Genomic DNA, 27,998 nt, shown 5'->3' on the forward strand with positions numbered 1-27,998 from the left:
AGGCTGTGCCGGGCTAGTATTGGTCTCGGCCCGGTCCAGAATTTTGCAAACCCTAGGCCCAATTCAGAATTTCCGGGCCGGGCTGAAAATGATCATCCCGGCCAAAGTCTGCTAACAACCAGGTTACAATGCTGAGTGAGCCCTGAGCTCCAACCTCCGAGCAGGGGTATTTTGCATTTCTTGCTTCCAAGTTTCAGGTTCCAAGTTCCCACTGAGGGCTCTGTAACAAAGGAAGACAAGCCCAAGAAGAAGCAGGATTGCGCATTCACATCAGGTATTGTTTCGTGCAATAAGGGCTTTTTTCAAGGGCTTTTGGGGTCCTCTCCAAGCTGTTAATTTAGCTTACTTTCTCTTTCTCTTCCTACTTCTAAGTTCTAACGGAACGAGACAGAAGAAATGCCAATCTGGAAAGTTAACTCTGTTAAGACTGCTTTGAGATCTTTGATTGGGGAAGCATCAAGAGACTGCAGAAAGCTCTCATTACTGTCGTCGCCGTCGCTGCTTGAGATAAGATCCCAACCCCTCTCCTTTCGGTCATCTCAAATCCCAACCCCAGTCCGTACCTCGGTTCGCTATTTCCGAGGCAGTCGTCATCATCGAGATGATATCAGTGTAAGGTCAGCCTGTTTCCATCTCTAAACTCTGATCATTTGGTCCCATTCTTCTTTCTTGTTTTCTCTGAACCTTAGTCTATATTTACTTTCTTAATTTTGGGAAATTGAGGATAGATATGAAACTACGCCCCCGACCAATTGGGGCATCCGAGTTGTCCCGGAAAAGAAGGCTTACGTCGTTGAACGATTCGGGAAATACGTGAAGACCCTCGATTCGGGAATTCACTTTTTGATTCCTCTCGTTGATCGAATCGCTTATGTGCACTCCCTAAAGGAAGAGGCCATTCCCATTCCTGACCAATCTGCTATAACAAAAGATAATGTCAGCATCTTGATTGACGGAGTACTGTACGTAAAGGTGCATTTTAAATTACTTATTTACCTTTGTTATTTGCAAATTCTTTATGTATCTTTTTTTTTATGGGTTTATTTTGATGATTATGTTCTCTTGGTTACAGATTGTCGACGCGTTCTTAGCATCGTATGGTGTTGAGAATCCGATATTTGCAGTTATTCAGCTCGCTCAGACGACAATGCGTAGTGAACTGGGAAAAATCACATTGGATAAGACGTTTGAAGAGAGGGATACACTAAATGAAAACATTGTGGTTGGTTTGGGTTTCTCCTTTCATTTTTATTTCTATTTTTCTATTTAAGAGTGCCTAGTCGTATCACGTATGGATGCCTGCTTTTGTTCTCTGTTTCAAAACTTTAACATGTAGTCTTAACAAAGGAAAAAGGGCCAAAATCCCAATGAAATACTGCTCTTGATGAAATTCAATGCTATATACGTCTGCTTCAAATTTCATTGTGTACATCTCACATCTAACATGTTTTTTGTGTTGGTAAAGTTCAGTCGATTCCTAGGTTTGATTCTTTCTAGTGCCTCCATCTCTTGAGTTATGGCTTTCTTCCATTGAGGGAATTTTACACTACCTTCTTATGCTTGGTATACACCTAAAATTCTATCCTTGATACATTAATAAGAATGGTAGAAGAATTAGGAATAAGGACAACAAAAGGATAAGAGAAGGCATAAGAAGAAAAGTAAGGCACTGGTTAAAAATGTAACATTTTTATAGACAAGCTACTTACTAGAAGTAGGGTTAGGAATAACCAAGAAAGACACTTGAGAACCTTGGGCTGGATTTGACTTTTGTGGGACTCATATCATGCACGCACACCCAAATACTTAAGGGAAGACTGAAGGCAAGTTCTTAAGTGCATCTGTGCATAAAAGGCTGATATGGAGACTGGTTATAAAGCACCTTTGATGGCAATCCATTAATCAAATTGACTGCTATTTGTAGAGATTCCACCCAAAAAATGAGTGGCAATACTCAACTTTGATGCCAAAAGAGAAGGAAGCCAAGACCGAAGGACTTCAGACTCATAAGTCTAGTGGGGAGTCTCTACAAAATAATAGCGAAGGTCCTCTCTGAAAGATTTAAAAAGTTTTTCCCTCATTAATCTCCCAATTTTAAATTGTTGAGGGAATTTTGATTGCAAATGAATGTGTGGCAGATAAGAAGTTGGGAGGGAAGAGTCTGATTTGAAAATTGGGCTTAGAAAAGGCTTATGGTTTAGTGGATTGGCAGACTAGCAGTTCCTCCTAGAGAATTTAGAGAAGATCGGTTTAGGTGATCATTGGAGAATGTGGATAAAAGGATGTATAAACTCAGTGCATTACTAAATTTTGATAAATGATGTTTCTAGAGATTTCTTTCCAACAAAAAGAGGACTAAGGCAATGAGACCTTTATCCCCCTTTTGTTCACCTTGATTGCTAAGGTTCTAAGTAGAATGTGATATGATATGCCTCGTATCGGGCATATTGTATCTTATCAGGCGCTTTTCGATACCCCAAATAAGGGGTGTTTTGGATTTTGAGCACTTTCAGGGGGTAGGGATGCCTAAAATTGACCCGCTGAAGTAATTTTGGAAAAAACTAAAAAATAAGTATCGAAGCACCCGATACACCTGTTCGTGTGCATCGATACTTTGAACCTTGGATCATTGATTGGCCTTTAGTGTATATGGTAGGGAGAATAACTTTGATTAAAGGCACAATAGCTAATCTACCCATCTATTTCCTTTCTACCTTCCGTATTGCAGTTAGAGTACCTGGGTAGTTACAGAAGTTTATGAGAGACTTCTTTGGGAACCAGAGGAAGAAAGGAAAGACCATTTAGTGAAATGGGAATAGGTTAGAAAATCTAAGGATTGGGTTGGGCTTGGTATTGGAACCTGAGTCTTAGGAACACATCTCTCTTAGGAAAATGGCTTTGGGAGATGTTGTGGCATAGGGTTATTGCAAGTATTCATGGTGTGTGGGACAACAACTGGGATGCAAAGGTAGCTCCTTTCTCCCCTTCAAAGTTGAAACTCTCCTTGGAATACCCAACTTTCCATTGTTTTACCCGTTTTGATATAGGTGGTAGGAATAAAGTCCTTTTTTGGGAGGACCTTTGGTTGGGTGAGTCTCCTCTCAAAGTGCAATTCCCTTTACTTTATACTCTTTCTAGTTGTAAACCTGAACTTGTCTCAAAGTTTGGGTCCTTCTCTCATGTGGGTTTAAATTGGGACTTTGGGTTTAGGAGGGGCAATGAGAGATGATGAATGTGATCCCCTTGTTCAACTACTAGCTAAATTGGACTTAGTTTTTTTTTGGTTTAGAATTTGGGGGATTCTAGAGTTTGGTCAGCCGATCTGGGTGTTTTTTTGTTTTACTTGCACCTCCTTTTTCAATTACCTTTTACTTTCTAATCCTTTGAGGGAGAACTTCCAGGTGAAAGAGTTTTGGAGTAAGCCTAAATTTCAAGCTTTGTGTTGGGAAGCTTTCCTTGGCAAGTTAAATATCTGTGACATGCTGCAAAAAAGAAGGCTAAATAAATGCCTATCTCCTCAAATATGCTTCCTTTGCAAAGCAAGTGGTGAAACTTATCCCATCTACTAATCTCTTGCCCTTTTGTACTTTCTATTTGGGAGTAATTTTGCTCTCTTTCTGGGTGCACCGGTGCAGGTGGATTCCCTCTCAAGATGTGGTAAATCTCTTTAGCCCAAGTTTTTTGAGGCAGCTGAAGAAAAGAGGGAGACTTATGTGGTAGGCAGTGGCACCAAGCAATACATTAAAGGTTTTTTTTTTTTTTTGACAGGAATTCTAGAGCAATCTTGGGCTGGCAGGTATAAGGTGTGTATTTAGAGCTTTCTCAAGAAGGGTGGTGGCTTTGTATTCCGGATTTATTGGAGTGGGAGACTCTCTGAAAGCTGAAATTGATGGCCTTACTACAAGGTCTAAGATTAGCAAAGCAAGCTGGTTTCCATTTCTTGGAAGTAGAGGGGGACTTGAAACTGATAATCACATGGCAAAAGGCTTGTGACAAGTTCCTTGGATATATAGGCATGTTTTCAGGGAAATAGGTCTTTCAAGGGAGTTAAACACCTATAATTGGGTCAGAAGAATTGCAAATAGGATGGCGGATTCATTAGTAAAACAAGGGGTTATAGACATTGATGTTTTATCCTGGGCTTTGGTGTAAATCTTTTGTATATTAGGCTTTTAGAATATACCAAGCTATTGTACTAAACTTTCTTCATATTTTAATAAAAAATCTTCTTTACTGATAACAAATGTTATTTCAGCCTAAGGGGTCTCAGGGAGAAAGGATGGGCCACCTTTTCTCAAAGTTGGAAGTGGAATTGTAAATTATGTACATGGAAGATTGGGACCTCTGACACATGCTTTGGCTGTCTTTAGTTGTGGTGGTTTCATGTGTAGGCTTTCTCTGTTGACCATTTAACCATTTTCTTGTGCCTTTGAAAGTTTAATGGTGGAGGAAGGTTTTGTTCATGCTGTAGGATGGAGAAGAACGTTGAAGATTGAAGCAAAGACCTCTGTAGTTGAGGAATTGGTGGTGAGAGGATCTCCAACTTTGAAGTTTAGGGGATTGAGAATGGCAAGATAAAAAACAGTTTTGCTGGTAGGGGAGTCAATTTCGTGGTTTAAAGGTTTTCTTGATGGTGCAATCTTTTCCAAAAGAAATCTGGATTGGAAAGGATCAATGGAAACAGAAGGAAGGAGATATTTTGCTGAAAGAAGAAATGTGAAAGGCGGGTTTTTAACCTTGTCTGAGTTCTTTGGCCAGGGCTCAAAGCAGATAGTATGCATCCTTGAAGGGAGGAAAGCAGAGGGATGGTTGTACCTGTTGAGATTGTTTCAACAGTTCATGATTTTTGTTGATGAGAAGCAAAGTAGGTTTCTAACATATTTATAAAAAAAAAAAAAGTAGGTTTGTAACAGCTGAAGGTCAGCAGAGAAGTGTTGTTCAAGGAAAACACAAGGTGGAGCTGGAAAAGGGGGAGAAGCCGAAAAATATTTTGATTAGCTTAATATGGTCAGTTATGCTGGAATGTCAAAACTGTCCATCATCCAGAGCAAAGGTGAGTTTGAGCAATGGTTGGTGTTGATGGACAAGAAAGAGGTGCTGGATTGAGCAAAGTAGATGTAGAAATAAGTAGAAAATTAAAGCCAAAAGGTGCGATAATGCCAACTCCCTTTGACAAAGGAAAAGCCCTCTTGGATTTGCTTGATGACTCACTAGAGATTAATGCAGTAGCTGTAGAAACTGAAGAAGGGCAGATGATGATCTCGAAGTGGTTCCCTTTGGCGAATGCTAAATCCATTGCAACAGGAGTAGTGATAAGAATTTTAGGGCAACCATTTCATCTCTGGTCATAGTATGCTTTGTGCCTAATGGTAAACTTATGTAGAGGGGTTTTTGTGGGTTTGTTCTTGGGGGATTTGTACTCAGCGGTCATTAAAGTTGTTGGGGCAAGGTAAGAATACATCCCAAGGAGAAAAAAGTTGAATCAGGTGGACTGGTGTACAGTGCTGGCTTGTCAGCTCTATTGATGCTGAGCTTTGGAAGGAGGGGCATAAGGACTAAGGAAGAAGACAATGATGATGAAGCTCGGGTTCTACATAACACTATAGGAATCCACAAAGACCAGCAGACTATGAAGGGAATGCAGCTCCACATGATTCTGGCTTTCTTGCTTCCTCTAATTTTTGACCACCTAGAGAAAATTTCTGCAGGAGATGATGGCTGAAAACACTCATTCCAAAAAGGAAAGATTAGAATTTCTAGACGATATTTGCCACTTTGCAGGAAAAAAACATATGGCAAACTGTCTCCTCGTCCATTTTACACAAGTAGCAGAAGCTTGGAAGGATGAATCCTCTTCTCTTCAAGTGATCTGTGGTCAGGATGCTATCAAGAGCTACAAGCCAAGCAAATGTCTCCACTCTTGGAGGCACTAGATTCCCCCCATACCTTTTACATTATCCAAAGCCTGGTTGTCCCTGACCAATGCCAAATAAAAGGACTTCACCGAGAACCTTCCATCCTTACATTCTTTCCACCAAAGACCACCCTCTAAAGTAGAAGAGACATTGATTGTTCTAATTTACTTAGTAACTGAATGCACTCATCCACTTCTTGATCATGCAGGGGCCTTTTGAATTTCTGGCTCCAAACCAGTTGCTCCCCCCCCATCTTGTAGCACTGATCAATGGTAATCTGATGCTCAGTCAGACTATATCACCTTGGACAGATTTCACAAAGTTTCCCAATTACAGCCCATTCATCCTCCCAAAGAGGGCTCTCCATGATTGAAACGAAGTGAAGATTTCAAGTTTGACAAAAGACAATGACAATGGAGATTTCAGCAATGAGATGGAGAGTTGAGACCATGATTGAAACGAAGAAGCTGGTGTTAGAAGAAGGAAGAAGCAAAGACCATTCAGTTCTGAAATTAAGAGAAAAGGGAAGAGCAACTATTTTCTTAACAGGGGAAGCTACATAATGTTTGAAAGGGTTCATCAATGGAGTAATTTTCTTAGTGAAGAAAAATGGTTGGATGAGTTCGTTGGAACTTCCAAGAAGAAAGTATTAGGTGGTTCTGAAATACAACTACAAGGGTTGGTTTGTGGCTGTGAGTGAGTTTCTTGGTAACAATAGAAAACAATTGGTTTGTCTCCCAAAAGGAAAACAAGGGTCGGGTTGGAGTAGAGGTGTAAATCGGGCTGGTCCGGCCCAATGGTCCACGGGCCGTGACATTTGTGCCATGTCGGACTTGGGGTTTCAGGTCGGCAGGTCGGGCCGACACGACTCGCACTGTTGTGCCGTGCCACCCATGGCCTGTGGGCTGGCTTGGCTTGGCCCATATATATTATACATATAATATTTATATCTTTTATATATTTATATATTTATATATTTATATATAATATTATATAAATTATAATTATATAATAATATATTAATAAAATAAACAATTGTTTTCAATTTTATTATACTATTTTATTTAATTATTGTATATAAATTTTATACATCAAAATTCATATGAAATTAAAATTTTAAGTTTTTTTTTCAATTTTTTAAATAAATAGATTTGGCCTGGTCCATGGCTTGACATGGGCCTGTGTGGGCTCGGACCGACCCCAAAATATCCAGGGGAGGGGAGGCCTGGTCCAACCTGCACTTTGCACAGGCCGCACGTGGGCTGTGCTGTGCTGGCCCAACACGACTCATTTTACAACTCTAGGTTGGAGTTTGTTCGCTCAGAAGCTACAAGAATATATGACGATGAAGGTTGATAGTTTAACCAAAGGAGAAGTCTATCAAAGCAATCAAAATAAAGAGGTAGAACGAGAAGTGATTGTAATTCGTAAGTAGCGTCTATAAAGTGCAAAAAATGTTGTTAGAAGGAAACAGAGAAGAATGGTTTTGGAAGTAGGTAGGAGATTACAGACTAGGGAATCATACCGGATGAGCTGAAAAAGAAACTTCAAGTGGATGCAGGAGTTATGATATTCCCTTTTGACAAAAGACGAACAATATTGTATGTTGGAGAAAGAACAATGGATTTTGACAGGTTAGAAACTGAGTTGGGAGTGATTTTGGTGCAGAACTAGACATCCTCTTGTAACAACAAGGTGTTTCATAATGGAGTCTTTGCCATCAGATTGTTTGGACTTCTTTTCAATCTATGGGAGAATTCTATGCTGGAGAGGGTAGTGACAACGATAGGAGGGATGTTTATATCTTGTAATACCTCAAATCTAAGCTCTGCAATGGTGGAAATCGCTGGAGTGAAGTTGGAAGAAGTACCTCGATCGCTTGATGTCTTTTAGGATGGAGTTTGGATGAAGGTTTTGATTGCATTGGAACACGAAGCATTGCTGGGGGGGGGGGAAATGCGAGAGGTTGAAGATGATGCTGATGAGGCAAGGCGTGAGCCAAAGTTTGGAAAAGAGATGCTTGACTGACATGTTGGCTAATCAAGACCCTACAAAAAACTACAATCAGGTTTTGTGCCAATTATTTGAATACTGGGTTTGCCATTAGTTCCCAAATGCTTGCCATAGGGGTGTAACCAAGGTTCAAAATATTGATACCCCCCAATATGGCGCAAAGGGTGTATTGGTACTTTGAACCTTGTGGCCACCTTTTTCTTTTATTTTTTTTTTCAGAAACATGTTAGGGGTTAGGTCTTAGGCTTGTCTACTCCCTGAAATAGGTCAAACCCCAAAACATCCCTATTTTGCATATCAATGAACCTTCGATACGATACGTATTGGCTGATATGGGCTGGTATGTGATGAAATTTTGAACCTTGGGTGTAACTAGGGCAGGCCTAACCCGAGCTTTGACCAACCCAACCTGTAACTAGGGCTGGGCCTAGGCCCAAAACCCTGTTTTTTTGTCATTTTTAGGTTGGGCTGGGCCCAGGTTTAGCCCTTCAATAGTCAGACCTGGCCCAACTATAGTTAGATAGGTTTTGGGTCATTTTTAATATATTGGGCCCAATAGGGCCACTTGGGCCCCATTGATCATTCTAATCCCAACTTAGGCTAGAGCCCAATTTGAGTGTATCAAGTTTTACTTTGGGCTGGCCCTGGGTTGGGCAGATCGGGCTTAATATTAGGATATGGCTCAGGCCTTAGGCCCATGTATTAGTGTTGGGCTTAGGTTGACTTTAAACCTGGCCTAGCCTGCCCAAGTTGCACCCCTAGCTTGCCAGAAGTACCTTTTTCTTGGTTGGATGCTATGAAGAATGGATCAAGAACAAGCTATGAATCAAACTCTAGGGTTGACTATAGATAAAGCACTGATTGTGGCCCCTTCATTAGGTTTATACTAATGCACATGAATTAAAACTCTTGATTAGCTTATTGACTGAAACACTTATAGTAATAAAGTGTGTATGTAACAAGTTTCAAGATAATAAAAAATATTTTTATATAGAAACCTTGGGGTCTTGCATGCTTTCAATAATCATAGGACATAACAGAAAGTAAAAAGCAGTGATTCAAAAGGTGCACCTTGCACTTTATGGCCTGCATCTTGCCTCCAAGAAATATTTTAAAAATATTGTTAATTCATTCTTCCTAATACAAGACATATTTTGACAGATAAGGAACTATAACTAAATTATAAAACCAACTTTTTAAGTACATATTTGAGAATTTAATCCTGGCATAGACTTGTTTGGGCACGCTTCAAGTGGCTTGGTACAAAACGGCTTATAGAGTTAGAGTAATGTGATTGGTAGAGAAATAAAGGGATTGAATGTTTCACATGCTTGAACCAATTATAAAACCATTTTTTTCCTGTCACCCTATCTAGATGTTTGTATTTGCTACAGCATACATTTCTAGTAAAGTTGTTCTTCAGATTCATCTCTAATTATGTTAAGTGGTTGTTCCACACATTGGTGTTGCAGAAATCAATCAATGAGGCTGCCACAAATTGGGGCCTCAAGTGTCTACGTTATGAGATAAGTAAGACAAAGTCTTATCTTCCTTTATTTAGTGGATGTTTTGTCCTAGCGGCTTGTACATATTTATGGTCATATTCTTTCTAGGGGATATATCTCCTCCTCCTGGAGTGAGAGCAGCTATGGAGATGCAAGCAGAAGCAGAACGTAGAAAGCGAGCTCAAGTTCTTGAGTCAGAAGGTGTTCGTTTTGTCCCTAATAACTTTTTCTTTTGAAGTGAAAGTACTTGTTCTTTTACATTTACCTATTGTTTGAACTCTTTTCTTCTTTTGTTTTATTTTGATTTATAAAGTTCTACTAATTTGGTTAATGATTTAAAAAATGATGGGGTAGTGGCTTGCGTAATTATGCCTTATGTCCAAGCCGATATTTAGGTGAAGCCCCTCATTTCTCAATTTTCTAACGTTTCTGATGATGGAGATCTCATTTTCGAATTGATAGGAGAAAGGCAGGCAAACATTAACATTGCAGATGGGAAAAAAAGCTCAGTGATCTTAGAGTCAGAAGCTGCAATGATGGATCAAGTGAATAGAGCAAAAGGTAACTTAGTCAACTTTTATCTATCTTTTTAACCTTGCATATATGTAGGTTTTGTTTTCATGTAAAGTGAGCTTAAGTCCAAATGGGCAGTAAATATCATGTATTCATGTTTTAGAGAAGTTCTATAGTTGGCCAGATGATGATGGTCACTATTTTTTAGTCAACCCAATTGTTGGGGAAAGGCTTTGGACAATGATAGTGGTGAAAACAGTAATGAGATATCAAACTTGTTGTGTTTTGGTTCTTTGACAACTCTTGTTCAAACCATCAGGAGAAGCAGAAGCCATCCTTGCTAGAGCACAAGCAACTGCAAAAGGGATCTTTTTGCTATCTGAAGCCATCAAAACAGGTGGAGGTGTTGAGGTTAGATTGTTTTCCTTCTCTTTCTTAAAGGTCTAGCAATTTAGTCTGTCTTATGTGACAAAGATCTCTCTCTCTTGGATGCTATTCACTTGTTCTGTGGGATTATTTTAGAAAGTTCTTTTGTCTAGACTATAAAAGAACTAACTGCATCATAATTTATTATGAAATCTTTAGCCCAACTACTTATAGATGGCTATATGAAATCATTTTAGGAGTCATGAAAAGTATTTTTTGGGGAGTAAAATAAAAGAAGATTTTATTAAAAAGGAGAACAAAGTACTATGAAGATTTACACTGCATTTGGCTAGGAGCCTAGTAATTTTTATTCCTTTACAGTTTGATATCTGATTTGTATTTGGTTTGTCAACTTGACAACCATCACTTTGAGATGTACTGCCTTTTTCGGGTTAATGAAATTTCCTTTTTTATCCTTCAAAAGAAAAAGGATAGGAGCCTAGGACCCTTCAAAATTTTACAAAAGCTCAACTGAGCCCACCCAAGTTGCACCCCTAATGTGCACTCAAATCAAATATTTTTTTATTATATTCTTTTTGATGAATAATATTTTTTGATTATATTATTCACTAAAAGGCACAATAATGTGTCATTCATTTCAGCCACTTCAGCTAATGTATTTTCTTCAATTTCTACTTTTTTGGTTATAAATATTAATTTTTTATTATTTTCTGTATTTTTGGCATTATCTGAAATATATATTTGATTTTTTATAATTTTAAGTATTTTTCTACGATTTATTATTTTTGGTTGAAGTATATACTTTTTTATTTTTTTATCATTTTATGTGTTTTATACAATTTCTGTTTTTTTATCTTTTTTTGTTTTTCAACAATTTCTGAATTGAAATATATAATTATTTTGAATTTTTATCGATTTATGCATTTTATGCAATTTCTATATATATAAATAATTTTATCATTTTCCTTGTTTTTTCTGCAGTTTTTATCAATTTGTGTTTTTCTATAATCTTGCGTTTTTATTATTTTTTGTGTTTTTCTTAATATTTGTATTTTTTGTTGGTTAAAATATTTGTATCTTCTTAATATTTGCATTGAGTTATTCATAAAAAAATATTTGAATTGAGTTAGCTGGTCATAAGGGTGGGTCAGTGTCAAGGTGGATTGTGACCCACTAACACCCAATAAATATGGGTGGCAATTGGGTCAACGGGTCAATATGGGTGGGTTGGTATTCAACCCGCACCCAACCCAACCCACCCATTAGCCACCCTATGTGGAGCTGTTTGTACCAAATGGAAAAAGACCAAGAGATGCACTCGGCAGCCTTACCAAACACAACCTAAGGTGTCCAGACCTAACAAACAACATTAGAAATGACCACGAAACGTCTATTGTCTACAAAAACAAAACTACATGAAATTTTCAGATATTCTATGTCTGCCCACTTGGCTCCTGCATTAGTTCATATTTCATAGGCTTTCATATGCAACATAGGTTGTCACAAGTTGGGTTTCATAGAGGTTCATAGATTGCACTGCATTCAGTTGCAAGTCCATTGATATGACATGGGTATGTTAACTGACCAATACAGTCACTACAAAAGTGCTGATGAAAACAATATGCAGAACTATTGTAGTCAGAGGACACACCCATTCTGGCAACACATTAGCAATCAGGTCACAGCTCACAATTTATGGATTAATAAAATAATGGTGGCCTCAGCCTAAATTCATTCTGTTATTCATAAAAAAAAAATCATCCAATTCCTAACCAATTTCAGAATTCAGAATTTTTGGGTGATAGGGATATTGATATTTTTTTAGTTTTTAAAATTTATTTTCTAGTTTTAGGTGTCTCAGGAATAGTGTTTTAAGTTTTCTAGAAATTTACTGTCATTTTAAAAATTATTATTTATGGTAACTCTTAGGCTTACTATATATAGTATTTCATATATTTCTATTTATAGTATAATCATGATTTACTATTATTGATAATTTCCAGTGTCTTTATGTTAAGTTAGTTTTGGTAGGATAGGTGGAGTCTGTAAAGGGCATCCTACATGGTGGGTCTATAAATAGAACCGTTGTAATTGTGATGAAATAAAGTTGGTTTAGTGAATTCTAATTGTTGCCAGTTTTCCCCCTCCCCCCTCTCTCTCACCTATTTTTTCTCCTATCTCTTTGGTGCAGCAAGAGTTGCTCTTTCTTTGGTAGAGATGGGATCTCCTGAAAGGTGCGAACACTCTGAGAGCATGGGCATCCATCCGCACATTGGAAACATCTCCCCATGAATTTAATATACATGTATGGGTGATATTCCTAATGTGTGGCTAGATGCCATGCTCTTCGAGTTTTTTCTTTTAGGATATTTGGGCTCTCTTTGGTGGGTAGTAAACTGTGTAGTTGCTTCTCCATCCCTGTTTTTCATCCTTTATCACCCAAAGTCCTTTCTTTACCCCACAAAGTCCAAAACCAGAGCTGAAAGTTTAGGATTCCCTATCCTGTTCTACCTCATACTGATGTTTGATGGTGTTGTGATGGGGTTTCCACTAGGGGTGATCATTTTCAGCCCAGCCTGGCTCAGAAATTTTGGGCCTAGATTTTGTGTTCAGGCCCAGATCAAATCTGGGCCCACAAATTTCCAGGCTGAGCCTGGCCCAACATTTCAGGCCCAGCCCAGCATGCAGTCTATATAATATATTTAATAATGTGTACATATAATATGTTTATGTTATAAAATATTATATTATCTACTATATACAATAATATATTTAATGTTATATCTATATAATATATATTTTATATGCTAATATACAAATACATTTTATTTATATTTTAAATATTTTATATAAAAATTTTAATTTATATTATACATATTCAGGAGTTGACACATGTATAGATCACATATGAGAAATCTCCTCCTAGGCAAGGCCCAAGGTTCAAAATATCAATATGTATTGGGCCGTATCGACCAATACATATCGTATCTGTGGTGGACACGTGGAGGTAAGAGATTGAGTTGTGAAAAGGAGTTGAAGGAGGAAACCAAGAAAGCTTTTAATTTTTCGGCCGGGGAATACCAAGCGACAAGGCTGCCCATTAAGGAAGCTAATTCAAATGGTTTTGAATTAAACAAAGATAAGGCGGGCCACTTTTCTTTCGCTGACGTGGCGAATAATTTAAGTGGACCAAACCGCCAAAAGGCCTAGTCTGAACCGATTGAATCTCTGGGCGGATCGGCTACTAAACCGGGGTGCAACTTAAGTGACCCACGTGATAACTTAAAACATCACGTAGGTCGGGGCAAAAGGAAAGAAAAATGGCCGATTGTAGACAGACCATATGGTCTATCTTCTTCCATAGTCGTGCGATCTCAAGGGAAAAAGATGCAGCGGCAGAGAGAAAGTGAGCAAGGTGACCTACGGTGGGTGCTATGCCGAAATCATGAGGACGTTAGCTCACTGCAATGTTCCTCAGAGAAACCGAACCCAAGGTATGTAAGAGAGAGAACGAAAGAAAGGGCGGAGGTGGACAAAGGATGGGTGGACTGCGCAATAAACGATGAATCAAAAGACAGTTCAGGTGAAGATACCAGCATTGGAAGCGTGAACGATGTTGATGAGTGCGATGAAGGTGATTTGGGTCTGCTGAACATTGCAAGTATATTCCAGGGGGACATATAGGAAAAGTGGGGATTTAATCCAGATGGCCAGAGAAGTCTAATAGATGATGGCAGAAGACCTAGGTCTGTTGAAGTAAATGAGGATGAAGATGATAATCGGAATAACACTTCCCCAACACTTCTGGTTGTGCAAAGCGCAAATAAGGGGTAAATTGGGAGAACCTAAGGCTGAGCAGGAACGCATCAGTAAGGGATAAACAAAGGGTAGAGAGGACAGATTACCATGTTGCCCAAAGGACTGAAATGCTTACCAACCAACTCAGGGAGACAGATATTTACCAACCATCCGAACAAGATAGGGAGGCTGGGAACAACTTCTCATGTGATCTTCCATCTTTCTAGTCAAACCCAGGTAACCAAGTGAATTCGGTTTGTGATACTAATGTGTTTTTTGTGTCCTATGCTCTAGATTTCGTTCCCGTTCCAAGTCCTGCAGCCCTTGCATGTGAACCAACCAAGGTGGTGGATCTTCAATGTTTAGGGAGATGGGATTGAAGGACTGTGGGGAGGTAAGGGAAGGAAGGTATAGGATGGAGGTGGTGTGGGAAATTATTGAGAAAATGTTTAGTGAAGTTGACCAAAATATGTTGTGGAGGAAGGATATAGAGGAGAGAAGAGGGGAGGGATTAGTTGGAAGGGGAGAAGAGGTGGAGAGAAATGGAGGGGAGTATTTAGAGAGGACAGGGGTGGAGGGATCTAATAGAGAGGACTTGATAGCAGAATTTATGGGGAAGTTGGGATGTAGAATGGAGGACTTGAATGTTTTAGTAGATATCTGCTGAATTAAAAAATATGAAAGAAAGTAGTTTCTTGAAGAGAAAAGGAAGAGAGAAGGAGAAGAAGAGAAGAAGAGAAGTTGAAAGAAAAGAGAGCAATTATCTGGCCGCCCCCCTTCACTTATTATTTATACTAAAATAATAGAGCAACACGAAGACAACTATGCCCTTATAGGGCGGCAAAACATAAAACAACATATATATGACTCAAAAAACATAATAAAATTTGGACTCACATAACTACTGTGGTCCCCACCTCCTATCTAACAACTAACATAAAACATCTACTCAAAAAAAAACATCATAAAACTAATTAATCTTCAACACCCCCCCTCAAGTTGGGAGTAAATGTCACACATTCCCAACTTGCGTAGATCATGTTCAAGCTTGTTCGTTGCCACCCCTTTAGTGAGACCATCAGCCAGCTGCAACTCTGAAGAGACATAAGGCAAACAAACTTCTCCAATTGTTACCATTTCTCTTATAAAGTGTATATCAACTTCAATGTGTTTTGTTCTATCATGCTGAAATGAATTGTGGGCAATATTGATTGCAACCTGATTGTCACAGTATAACATCATTGGTTCCTCTGCTTTCACCCCAATCTCACTCAAAAGAGATCTAACCCAAAGAAGTTTAGAGGCACCATGAGACATGGATTTATACTCAGCCTCTGCACTTGACCCTGCCACAACCGCTTGCTTCTTACTCTCCAGGAGATCAAGTTTCCACCTACAAAGGTACACACTCCTGATGTAGACCTCTTGTCATCTAAGCATCCTGTCCAATCTGCATCTGTATAGGATTCTAGCTTCAGATTCTCATGATTTGAGAAAAGAATGCCTCTGCCAGGGTGCTTTTTCAGATATGTAAGTATTCTCTCAATAGCTTCCCAATGCTGAACCCGAGGTGCATGCATGTACTGACTCACAACACTGACGGCATAAGAAATATCTGGTCATGTCATACACAAATACAGCAGTCAGCCCACCATTCTTTGATATCTCCCCACATCCTTTACCAATTCACCATCCACACCATTAATTCTGTGATTTGGATCAATAGGAGAGTCTGTTGGTTTGGTCCCTAGCTTCCCAATCTCTCGCAGTAGGTCAAGTACATACTTTCTCTGTGAAATGAAGATCCCATGCTTGGATCTTGCAACTTCAATCCCTAAGAAGTATTTGAGCTCACCAAGATCTTTGATCTCAAATTCTTGCTGCAATGATTTTTTGAGATCATCAATCTCCTCCAGATCATTTCTTGACACTACTATATCATCCACATACACAATCATAATTGACACCAAAGCATCTCTCTTCTTCATAAAGAGGGTGTGATCAGACTGTGTCTGTGTGTATCCAAAACAGATGAGTGCCCCTCTGAACCTGTCAAACCAAGCCCTAGGTGACTGTTGCAGTCCATACAGAGATTTTTTGAGTCTGCACACCTTTCCTTTACCAACATTTTCATAAAAGCCTGCTGGAATGTCCATATATACCTCTTGTATGTTAACATTGGGGAAAGCATTTTTGACATCAAGCTTAAACAAGGGCCATGAATAGGTGGCTGCTAGAGATAAAATGATACGAACTGAACTCATCTTAACTACTGGTGCAAAGGTTTCTAGATCATCAACACCATAGGTTTGAGTATACCCTTTTGCTACCAACCTTGCCTTGTACCTCTCTATCTTGCCATCGACCTTATACTTCACTGTGAATAACCATCGACATCCGACTGCCTCCTTGTCTGGGGGGAGATCAACTACTTCCCAAGTTTGGTTTTTGACCAGAGCATCCATCTCATCATGCATGGTTGTTTTCCACTTAGGTTTGGAGAGGGCCTCAGTAACATTCCTTGGTATAGACACAAAATCCAGGGAAGAAAGAAAAGCATCGTAGAAGGGTGATAAGGCATTGTAGGAAAGATGGTGTGAAATGCAGTGGGTTGTACACTTTCTCTTCTCCATACGAAGTGCAATGGGAAGATCAAGGTTAGTGGGATCAGTTGCAACAATGGTGTTAGGAACAGAAACATTATCATCAGAAAACATAATAGGCTCAGGCTCAGGCTCAAGAGAAATGCCTGGAACTGTATCTCCCGAATCTAGAGTTTCAGAAGGACTGACAGAGAGTGGTGTTGGTCGAGGATGTGTGGAGTCAACCATCATCTGTCGGCGTTGATATTGCTGTGAGGCTGCCTGTAGTGGCTCAGGTAATGAAACTGGAGGTGCAACTATTGGCTGAACCGATGCTGGCTGAACTGATGTTGCAGGTGGTGGCTGAACTGATGATGATGCTGGCTGAACTAATGGAGGCACCACAGAAACAGGAAGAGGAACAGATTGTTAGTTCTCCCCAAAACTCTCCCCCTGAGGAGAACCTCTCGAGAAGAAAAATGTGGATTCAAAAAGGTAACATCCATAGTGACAAATCTGCTTCTCGACACTGGGTCATAATAGCAATACCCCTTTTGGTTCTGAGCATACCCAAGAAAAACACATTTCTTGGCCTTAGGATCCAATTTCTTGCGATGAGGGCCAAGAATGTGAACAAAAGAAACACAACCAAAAACCATCAGAAGTATATGAAATATCTCTCCATCTGGAAAAATGAGGCTAAATGGCACCTTAAACCCCAAAGTCCGTGAAGGAACACGGTTAATCACATCTACGACTATAAGAACTGCATCTCCCCAGAACTGCACAAGAACTGAAGCACACACCATAAGACTCCTTGCCACCTCCACAATGTGTCTGTTTTTCCTCTCAGCAACTCCATTCTGTTGCGGTGTATATGCACAACTACTCTGATGAACTACACCATGTTCTAAGAGATACGTGGTTAGGTCCTTCTCAAAGTACTCTCTGGCATTATCTTATCTAAAAGCCTTAGTTCTCACTCCAAATTGTGTGAAAACCATCTGGTGGAATTGCTGTACTAAGTTAGGAACCTCATCAAATATATCCAAGAATATCATGTATAATCATCCACAAACAAGAGAAAGTAACGGAATCCTCCCATGGAAGATTTGATATGGCCCCCATACATCAGTGTGAACAATATTAAAAGCAGTACTTATTTTATTACTTGGTTTAAAAGACTGTCTACAATGCTTTCCTAACTAACAACTCTCACACTCCAAAGTAGATAATTGAACAGACTCAAACAACTCGGGGAAAAAACATTTCAAAGAACTAAAAGAAAGATGTCCCAAGCGATTGTGCCAAAGCATAATCTAATTTAATAACTCCAACCCACTACTACTGTTGCTGCTAACATGATGGCCCTGATGTCTCGGAATCTCATCCAGAAGGTAGACTCCATTCACCTCATGACCACTCCCAATCATCTTCTTTGATTCCAGATCCTGCAAAACACAATTACCAGGAAGAAATGTCACAGAACAATTCAATTTTTTTGTCAAAGAACTAACAGACAATAGGTTGGTATAAAGTCTAGGGACATGTAAAACAGATGACAGAGTTATATCATTGGTCACTCTAACTGTCTCCTTCCCCTAGCAATGGGCATATGTGAAACATCTGATGTAGAGACTCTGTCTCTACCAGAGCACAACCGATAGGAACTGAAAATGGTAGGGGCATTAGTCATATGCTCAGATGCTCCTGAGTCTATAATCCAGGGAGGTCCCTCCTTACCTAAAGTGGATGCAAGATTCGCAGTTGCATATGAACTACCTGTATGTGCAAAGGAAGTGGTGTAGTTGGCTCCTGCATTCTACTGTCCATCTGGAAGGCTAGAGCTGGGTGAATCTTTCTTACTCATATGCTGTCCAAACCTCTCCAATTCTGTTCTCACTGCTGCTACTGCAATGGATTCCCAATCAGTTTGGGAGAGGCGCTTAAGAGTCTCCTGTAGTGGCTACATTTGCATTCCCTTCTTGTTTCTTATCCGAGCAGGCATAAGTTTTGGATGAAACTTCCAACAAGTGTCCCTGGTATGTTTAGGCTTCTTACAATAATCACACACCAAGTCCTTATCTTCCCTTCTAGTCTCACTACTCCCCTTGTCTCCATTCAGCTTAGGTTTTATTGTACCAACCATAGCCGGTTGGTCAATCCCAGGCGGTCTCAGCATTACATTTCTCCTACTCTCCTCTCTAGAGACAAAAGCATAGGCCTGAGAGAGTGTCACCCCCCCCCCCCCTAGAAAGAATATGCTGCCTAGCAATGTCAAATTCAGGGTTCAGCTCTGCCAAGAACTCAAAAACCCTATTCCTTTCTACACTTTCCCATACCACAGTTTCTAAGTGATCTATTTCCTGCCATAGGGTTTTCAACATGGAGAAATACACAACAAGAGGTTTTTCTCCTTGTTTCATACTTATCACCTGATTTCTTAACTGATAGTCTTGGCTTCATTTTGCTTCTGAGAGTAGGTTTCAGTCACTCCATCCCAAATCTCCTTAGTAGTATTAGCCCATAGGAAATTTTTTTGCAATATGAGGTAACATTGAATTACACAGCCAAGACATTACCATGCAATTCTCTTGCACCCATCGGGAAGAGTCTGTATCAGGTTTCTTCTCCCCAGTGAGATATCCTAATTTTCCACAGGTACCAATAGCATCTTAGCTGATTTGCCCACTCCAAATAATTTGTACCTTCAAGTTTTACTATAGTAATGATCCCAGACCCAAAAATATCACTACTACCTCCAACACCCATTCCCACAGTACCGGTAGATTTCATCTCGGTATTCCAACTCTCCATTTTACTTTGAACAGTTCAACAGTAAGAAAAAATAGATTAGAGACCTTCAAAAATAATTTAATACCACACACACAGAAACCAACCCTTTCGGAAGAAGAAAACCCTAATTGGAGGGAAATCTCTCTCCTCCCCATGCCTTCCAACAGAGAGAAAAGTGAATCGATCACTCCGGGAGGCCTAGAAAATTTCAGAAACCAAACCGCCCTCTTCAGAAAATAAAAAGAAAACTAACAATACCTGGGCGCCCAAGATTAGATAAAAAACAAAGAGTCCAACTTTTCTGGGACTCTTTCTTGTACTCCAGTTCTTCATGATTTTGATGCCGAACAGTAGATCACCTTCCTGATGTATAGGTCCCACCAAAAACTCCAAAACTGGGCAATCTACAGCAGATCGATCAGCCCTTTACTACATGCAGTCGGCTGATCTAGGGCTGCATGAGAATGCTTCAAGAAACCCTAGCGATGCTCTGATACCAAGTAGAAATCTGCTGAATTAAAAAATATGAAAGAAAGTAGTTTCTTGAAGAGAGAAGGAAGAGAGAAGGAGAAGTTGAAGGAAAAGAGAGCAATAATCTGGCTGCCCCCTTCACTTATTATTTATACTAAAAGAATATAACAGTACAAAGACAACTATGCCCTTATAGGGCGGAAAAACATAAAACAACATATATATCACTCAAAAAACATAACAAAATTTGGACTCACATAACTACTGTGGTCCCTACCTCCTATCTAACAACTAACATAAAACATCTACTCAGAACATCATAAAACTAATTAATCTTCAACAGTTTTGAAAGGTGGTCTATAGAAGAAGGAAATTAAAATAAAGGAAAGGAAACTGAGTGAAGTTGAGAGACTGAAAAGAGATGTGGAAGGTGACAAGAAATTCGGGGTAAAGGGAGATAGAAGGAAAGGGGGGAGGTAGTAGCTTTTGAGGAAGGGAGTAAAAAAGAAGACCATGAAGATAATGAGTTGGAATGTGAGGGGTATAGGAAGTGCGAGGAAAAGAGCAACGATCAAAGAGGTATGACCTAGACATTGTACTAATGCAGGAGTCCAAGAGAATGGAGTTTAATAATAGATGGTTAAGGAGTATTTGGAAAGCTAGGGGGATTAGCTGGGTGGCTGCTCCCTCTTGGGGTGCTTCAGGGGGGATAGTGACAATGTGGAAAAGGGATGTGGTGGAAGGTTTGGAGGAACTGATTGGAAAATACTCAATTTCAATGAAGTTTAAGCAACAAGAGGATAATTTTGTGTGGGTGTTCACAAATGTTTATGGACCAAATGATTATAGAGAAAAAAAGGATTTGTGGGAGGAACTGGCAAATATTAGAGGGCTATGGGATGGGCCTTGGTGCGTAGGTGGGGATTTCAATGTGATTAGATTCACGGAGGAAACCAACAATGCTAATCAAAGGGCGACAACTAGTATGAGGAATGATAATCAGTTTGTGAATGCCTTTGAACTCAAAGAGTTACCTTTAGCCCATAAGACATTCACTTGGTTAAATCTCCAATCGAGTCCCATATGCTCTAAGTTGGATAGGTTTCTGTTCTCTTTGGATTGGGAAGAACATTGGGGAAATTTAGAATCTAGGGCTCTTCCTAGATTGACCTCTGACCATTGGCCTATAATGATTTGCAAGGAGGAAAGGAGTGGTGGACCTGCCCCCTTTAGGTTTGAAAATACGTGGTTGCTCCACCCTGGGTTAACTAAAAGAGTAAAGGAGTGGTGGAATGAGTGTAACCCAGTAGTGGAATTGGAAGGGATGAGGTTCCATAAGAAGTTACAATTTTTGAAAGCAAAGATCAAGGAGTTACATCAATTGGAGTTTGGAAGGTTAGAAGAAAGAGAACATTAATGGACCAAATTGAGAGCCTTGACTTGAAAGAAGAAAGGGGAGATTTTAGAGAGGCAGACAAGAAACAAAGAAGAGGTTTGAGAAGTCAGCTTGAGGACTGCCTACATAAGGAGGAAATTAGCTGGAGGCAAAAATCTCAATGTAAATGGCTACAGGAGGGAGATAGGAATACCAGTTTCTTTCATTCTTTGGCAAATGGGAGAAAAGGAGAAATTTTATCTCCAAACTGGAAGTGGATGGAGTTGAGTTAACACACCAAGATGAGATTGCAGGAGCATTTGTGAGACATTTTAAATCCATTCTAAGAAGGCCTGCAAGGGGGTATGGTTGGAAGGATTGGATTGGCCAGAAATAGGGTTTGATAACAGGAGAAGGTTGGAGAGAAGGTTTGAGTTGGAAGAGATTAAGGAGGTTGTGTTTGCTATGGATAGAACAAAAGCTCTAGGTCCGGCTGGGTTCACAGTGGCTTTCTACCAAGACTGTTGGGATACGGTGAAAGGTGACCTTCGGTTGGTGTTTGAGGAGTTTCATAGGAGAGGAGTGGTTAACCCGGGTGTAAATTCCACCTTCTTAGATTTGGTCCCAAAAAAGAAAGACGCTTTGCATCGAAAGGACTTCAGGCCAATTAGTTTGGTAAATAGCTTGTATAAGATCCTTGCAAAAGTGTTGTCACTGAGACTGAAGGAAGTATTGCTAGCTATTATTACACCAAATCAAGGAGCCTTAGTGAGTGGAAGACAAATTACAGATTAAATTCTAATTGCTAATGAGAGTGTGGTGAATTTTAGGAAGGATAGGAAGAAGGGAGTGGTATGTAAGTTGGATTTGGAAAAGGCTAATGACTTGGTGGACTGGGATTTTCTGAGGAAAGTTATGACTAAATTTGGATTTGGGACCAGATGGTGCAAATGGATTATGGGGTGTGTTCGGAATTGTCATTATTCTGTACTAGTGAACGGGACAATGGTTGACTTCTTTCCAGCCATTAGGGGAGTAAGACAAGGAGACCCCTTGTCTTCCTTCTTATTCACACTGATTGCTAATGTTTTAGGGAGATTGATTCACAAAGCAGATTCTAGGGGTCTTATTAAGGGTTGGAGAGTTGGAAGGGAGGAAACCCCCCTCACCTATCTACAGTTTGCAAATGATACGATTCTGTTTTGTGAAAGAGGAAATATGGGGTATATAAGGAACATGAAATTGGTGATACAACTCTTCGAACAAATGTCAAATTTGAAGGTGAATTTTGAGAAAAGTTTATGGGTGTGAACATGGAGGAGGGAGAGATCAGGGAGAATGCAGAAGTGCTAGGATGTGAAGCCTCAGAATGGCCTTTGAATTATCTAGGGTTGTCATTGGGTGACAATCCAAAGAGAGAGTTTCTGGAATCCAATGGTGGAAAGATTTGAAAAGAGACTTGTCTCTTGGAAAAGGAATTACCTTTCTCTGGGAGGGAGGATGACACTAATTAAGGCTACACTTGCAAATTTTCCTATTTATTTCCTTTTAGTGTTCAAAATCCTAGTAAAGGTCTCTAGCAGATTGGAAAAGATGATGAGACTTCCTTTGGGAGCCGGGAGAAGAGAAGAGGGACCATAGAGTAAGCTGGGAGATGGTGACCAAGAGCAAAGACAATGGTGGTTTGGGGCTCGGGAACATTAGAAAAAGGAATTTGGCCCTTATGGGGAAATGGCTATAGGGATTCCCATTGGAGAAGGAGAAATTATGGGCCAAGATAATGGCAAGCATACATGGCTAGAGCTGAATGGATGGGATGTGGGAATCAGAGCTAGGACCACAAGTGCTTCACCTTGGAAAGCCATCCATGAGTTGTTACCAGTTGTTTCCCCTCTTACCAAGTATGATTTGAATTCAGGTAATTCCATAAAATTCTGTGAACATACTTGGGTGGGGGATGGCCCCCTAAAGGACCGGTTTCCTTCTTTGTATGCCCTATTTAACCTTAAAAATGAGTCAGTTTCCTCTTTCACCACCCTTTCTTCCTCAATCTCTGGGTTTGGGTGGAATTTGGGCTTGAGAAGGACTGTGAGAGACTTAGACCTTGACAAGATTTCGAATCTCCTTCAGCTTCTTGACAATATTTTCTTGGACCCTGCAATGGTGGACTCTAGAAGTTGGACCCCCACCCCCATTGGTTCTTTCTCCTATGCCTCTTTCTTCAAAGTTTTAAACCAGTCCACCAGTCCTGTAGCCCTCCCTTTTCTTGTTAATGAGGTTTGGTGTTGACCAATTCCTCCTAGGGTTGGTAGTTTTTGCTGGGAAGCCTTTCTAGAAAGATTCAACACTAAAAGAAAATACCCAATACTTGTTTGTCTCCTCACTGGTGTGTTCTTTGTAAAGCTGATGGGGAGACTGGTTTTCATCTACTGGTGTCTTGCCAATTTGCGAAGTCTATTTGGGTGTAGTTGGAACCCTCCATCAAATTTGCAAAGTTTGTTTTCCCCTTATTTTTTCAGGTGGCGTATGAAAAGGGGAAGGACTATGTGGAGAGGATTGAGGGCTGCGGTATGCTGGCCCTTGTGGGAAGAAAGAAACTCCAGGATATTCTCTGATGTGGAGAGAGGTGCTGAAGAATTGAGGGCTCTGATCCTTATAAGGGTCGTACAGTGGATGACACCCCTATAGCTATTCACAGATTATACAATGGATGACATGTTAAGGAAGTGGGGTGAGATTGCTAACTGTTCCCAGACCAAAACAGTGATGAATATGTCTTAGACCCCCCCACACCTGCAGGTTTCATAAAACTAAACTTTGGTGGGAGTCGCAGAGGGAATCCTGGGCAATCAGGGATTGTGGGTGTTTTTACGGATGAGAATGGGGTTGTTCTAGCCATGTTTTCAGGCCCAATTGGAGTGGGTGACTCTCTCAGAGCCGAGATCCGTGCAATTATGGAAGGAATACAGAAAACTAGGGAGATGAATATCAACAAACTCATAAATGAGGGGGATTCGGAGGTGGTGGTAGGATGGCTGAATAAAGACAACAGTGGTTTATGGCATTTCAGTAATGTGAGGAGGAAATTTAGATGGCTGGTTCGAGGAAAGGAAGTTAAAATCATTTGGGTAAAAAGATCAGCTAATTCTTTTGCTGACGGGTTAGCTAAGCAAGGGGTGGAGAGGTGTAAGGCCCTCATCCATAAAAGGATAGACAAGACAAGCCAAGCCAAGTCCCACATGTGAGTCATTATGGGCTTGTGATAACTGATAAGCCCACCCCCTACTTTTTGTGTCAGACCCAAAGCCAAGCCAAGGTTGGCCTAGTTTGGGCCCATGCAATATTTTTTCTTTCACATACTATGAACATATAATTTAAAATTTTATGAAAAAATAAAATTTCATTTTTTGATGCCATACTATGAACAGATAATAAACCTTCTTTTGTGTATCAGTAGTTTATTGTGTACCTACTCTGTTGATAGATACGTTATTTGTCATACATCAAGAAAGCATTAATGTCCATGCTTTAGATGATTCTCTCTCTCTCTCTCTCTCTCTCTCTCTCGATCTTGATAATTTATACATGCATTATTGAAGTGAGAGGGAAGGCATGTGTTACATGTGATATTAATAGTGGACAGAAAATATGAGGAGGTTCACTGTAGATTTTCTGTGTGTCCTCCATGCTAGTGGGATATCTGCTTTATAGAATAGATATATTTTCTGGCGTACTGTTCTTATTTGCAGATTACCACTTCTCAGCCTTGATCCCAACCTTTTGTGGTCTATCCATTTGATGTGTTTGTCATGGGGAAGGAGGGGCTTTGATCATGCCAACTGCCAACTGAGAACTCTTATTTATCTGGGCTTGAGATGTAAGACAACTTGACAGAAAACATGGTTCTTGATAGAGCGCAATGGTGGAACAGGATTCGTGTAGATGCAAAACTCACCCAACACAACTCTCAACATTTTACTCCAAAAATCACCCACCCAATAGAGGGCTTACATCCCCTTCGTCCCTCCCTTTACAATCCTACAACCACCTCTGTGGCCTTCTAGACCCCAAATTCAATTATTTCCCACCCCTGCTTCACTGTCATGATCTTAAAAGATTTAATCTTCTCCAGCTCCATAAATACTTCCCTTGTAAAGTCAACCCTTGTACATGTTTATTCACCCTCCCAAAAAAGAATAAAAAAAAGGGTGCCCCCAGTCCCAGCTTTTATGGTGGCTCTCATTGAAAGAAAATGAGGGTTTTGCCAATTGGAACAAGGTTTGCAAACCAAGACCCAAAGGAGGATTGGATGTGAAGAGGATTAAGAATGTGAATATTGCTCTTTTGGGGAAATGGTTTTGAAGATTTGGGGAAGATCAGGGTGGGCTGAGGAAGAGGGTGGTGCAAGCCAAATATGGAGATAGAAACTTCAGTTGGGTCCCAGGAGTTTAGAAGGTACATGGATGAAGTTTTTGAAGGATGGTATGGTCCCTGCAGTTCAGAAGGCACCTAAATGATTGGGATCTGGATGCTATGGTGGAATTTCTGCACTTACTATACAGCACACGGGTGGAGTTTGGAAGCTCAGACAGAAGACAGTGGCAGTCGGAGAAATCATGAATGTTCTCTGTGAATTCTCTTTACAATGCACTTGTTGGCTTTAGAACATTCAGTCCCTGTCAATATCATTTGGTGTGAGGGTGTACTTACAAAAGTTGCTTTCTTCATCTGGACTACCTACCTGAATGGAGTTCTGACTAGAGACAGCTTGGTACAGAAGGGAATGTTGTTGGACTTGGTTGACTGTGCGCTGTGTGCAGGACATTCAGAATTACTGAACGACCTTTTACTACACTGCCGTTTTTCTTATGAAGTATGGACTAATATATGGAATCTGTTTGAAGTAAAGAGCAATCCAGGGCCAGTCGAGTTTGTGCAGGGATGGAGGGCTGAATAAAAGAGGAAAATTAGCTTGAAATATGACCCCTGACGTGGTTTCTGGTGTTTATGGCAGGAGAGATGCAAGAATGTTCAACAACAAATGCAGCTATGCTAATACAGTTTTTCAAAAGGTGTTGAGGAAGGTCTTTTAATGGCTGGATACACAGACTGTTTAAAAGTGTGGATTTTAATTTTTCTCTTTTTTTTTTTTTTTGTACAGAGAAATCTTTTATAAATCACGGCTTGATGGGTTAGTGCTGCAGGGGCAGCTTTTGTTTTTCCCTTTGAGCACAGCATCTTGTTGTACTGTATCTTTTCTTTATATCTATCAATATAATACAATTCAATACTTTCTCTCAAGAAAAAAATGTTTCTGATTAGCATTGAATCTCAAGGTTTTTCTGGACTTTTTTCAGGCAGCTAGTTTGAGAATAGCTGAGCAATACATCCAAGCGTTCAGTAACATTGCCAAGGAGGTTAGTAGCGGACTTGCAGTACTTTTAAGGGCGTCTCCGTGCATGTGTATGGTTTTGTTTTTCAAAATAAAAAAAAGGGAACAAAAATGCTTCAGCATTGGGAAAAAAAATGATTTTGCTGATGTGGCAGTTTTTCTTGCTTCGAAAAACAAATATCATACATGTTGGCGACACCCTCTAAATGTTTGGAATAGTCAATGTTTTCATGAATTTAATTTTTATGCTTCGTTTGCTTCTCCATGGGGAACAACCATGCTGCAGCATTGGCAAAAATATGATTTTGCTGATGTGGCGGTTATTCTTGCTTTGAATAACAATATCATACATATAGGCGAACACCCTCTAAATGTTTGGAATAATCAATGTTTTCATGAATTTGATGTTTTCTACTTTTTTGTTTGCTTCTTCATAGGGAACAAGAATTCTGCAGCATTGGCAAAAAATATGATTTTGCTGATGTGGCAGTTATTCTTGCTTTAAAAACAATATCATACATGTTGGCGAACACCCTCTGAATGTTTGGAATAGTCGATCTTTTCATGATTTTGATGTTTTTACTTTTTTACTTCTCCACAGGGAACAACAATGCTGCTCCCTAGCACTGCTGCCAATCCTGCGAGTATGATGGCCCAGGCTCTGACCATATACAAAAGCCTGATTGGCAACAGTACCGGTGTTGGCACCTATGAGGTATCCCAGTCTAGACCCTCAGGCAACACGGACAGTGATCATTCTGGGCAAACTGGAGTCGAGATCCCTGCACCTGATGCAGAAGCAGAGGCTGATTGGAGAGAACCAGTTTTCTCCCTGCAGAGCCCCAAGAAGGAAGAGAAGAGTTGATACTGTTGATGATTATCGTAAGGATGAAGACCCGGTCATACAAATCAATTTTGTCGGAAACACTATTGTTTACTCATTTTCTATAATTGACTTTGAAGATTCAAATGAAGGCAAAGGGGGAAACAGCGGTTTGTTAGTCTTGATGTTGATAATCCTGCTTTGTTACAGCAGAATTTAGGGGTCTGCACCTTTGGCCACTTTGACCGTTTTCTAGGATGCTATTTCTTCATCAGGAGACATTAAAATCATAAAGGAGACACCTGCATAACCTCGTCTATTTCCACCAGCAACTTGATTGTCCTTTTGTGATTTTAGTGTTTTTGCGAATGACAAGGTTCGTAATGGCATTGCTCTTTCTCGGTTTGCCTAATTTTTATAGTTGTTTT

At 39.9% G+C, this 27,998-nt stretch overlaps 1 protein-coding gene across 1 annotated transcript; it reads left to right on the plus strand.

Moving 5' to 3' along the window:
* On the plus strand, positions 1-27,982 carry LOC148881173 (SPFH/Band 7/PHB domain-containing membrane-associated protein family). Its single transcript, XM_088963471.1, has 10 exons — positions 1-274; positions 373-617; positions 729-972; positions 1,073-1,222; positions 9,401-9,458; positions 9,542-9,634; positions 9,896-9,994; positions 10,266-10,357; positions 26,713-26,772; positions 27,349-27,982. Exons 2-10 carry the CDS (start codon positions 397-399, stop codon positions 27,610-27,612), a joined length of 1,281 nt encoding a protein of 426 aa, XP_088819597.1. The 5' UTR covers positions 1-274; positions 373-396; the 3' UTR covers positions 27,613-27,982.
* The last annotated feature ends 16 nt before the right edge of the window (positions 27,983-27,998 follow it).

The sequence above is a fragment of the Nelumbo lutea genome, chromosome 1 (assembly GCF_056320005.1).
Source record: "Nelumbo lutea isolate HS-2025 chromosome 1, American lotus-T2T, whole genome shotgun sequence".
Taxonomy (NCBI): domain Eukaryota; kingdom Viridiplantae; phylum Streptophyta; class Magnoliopsida; order Proteales; family Nelumbonaceae; genus Nelumbo; species Nelumbo lutea.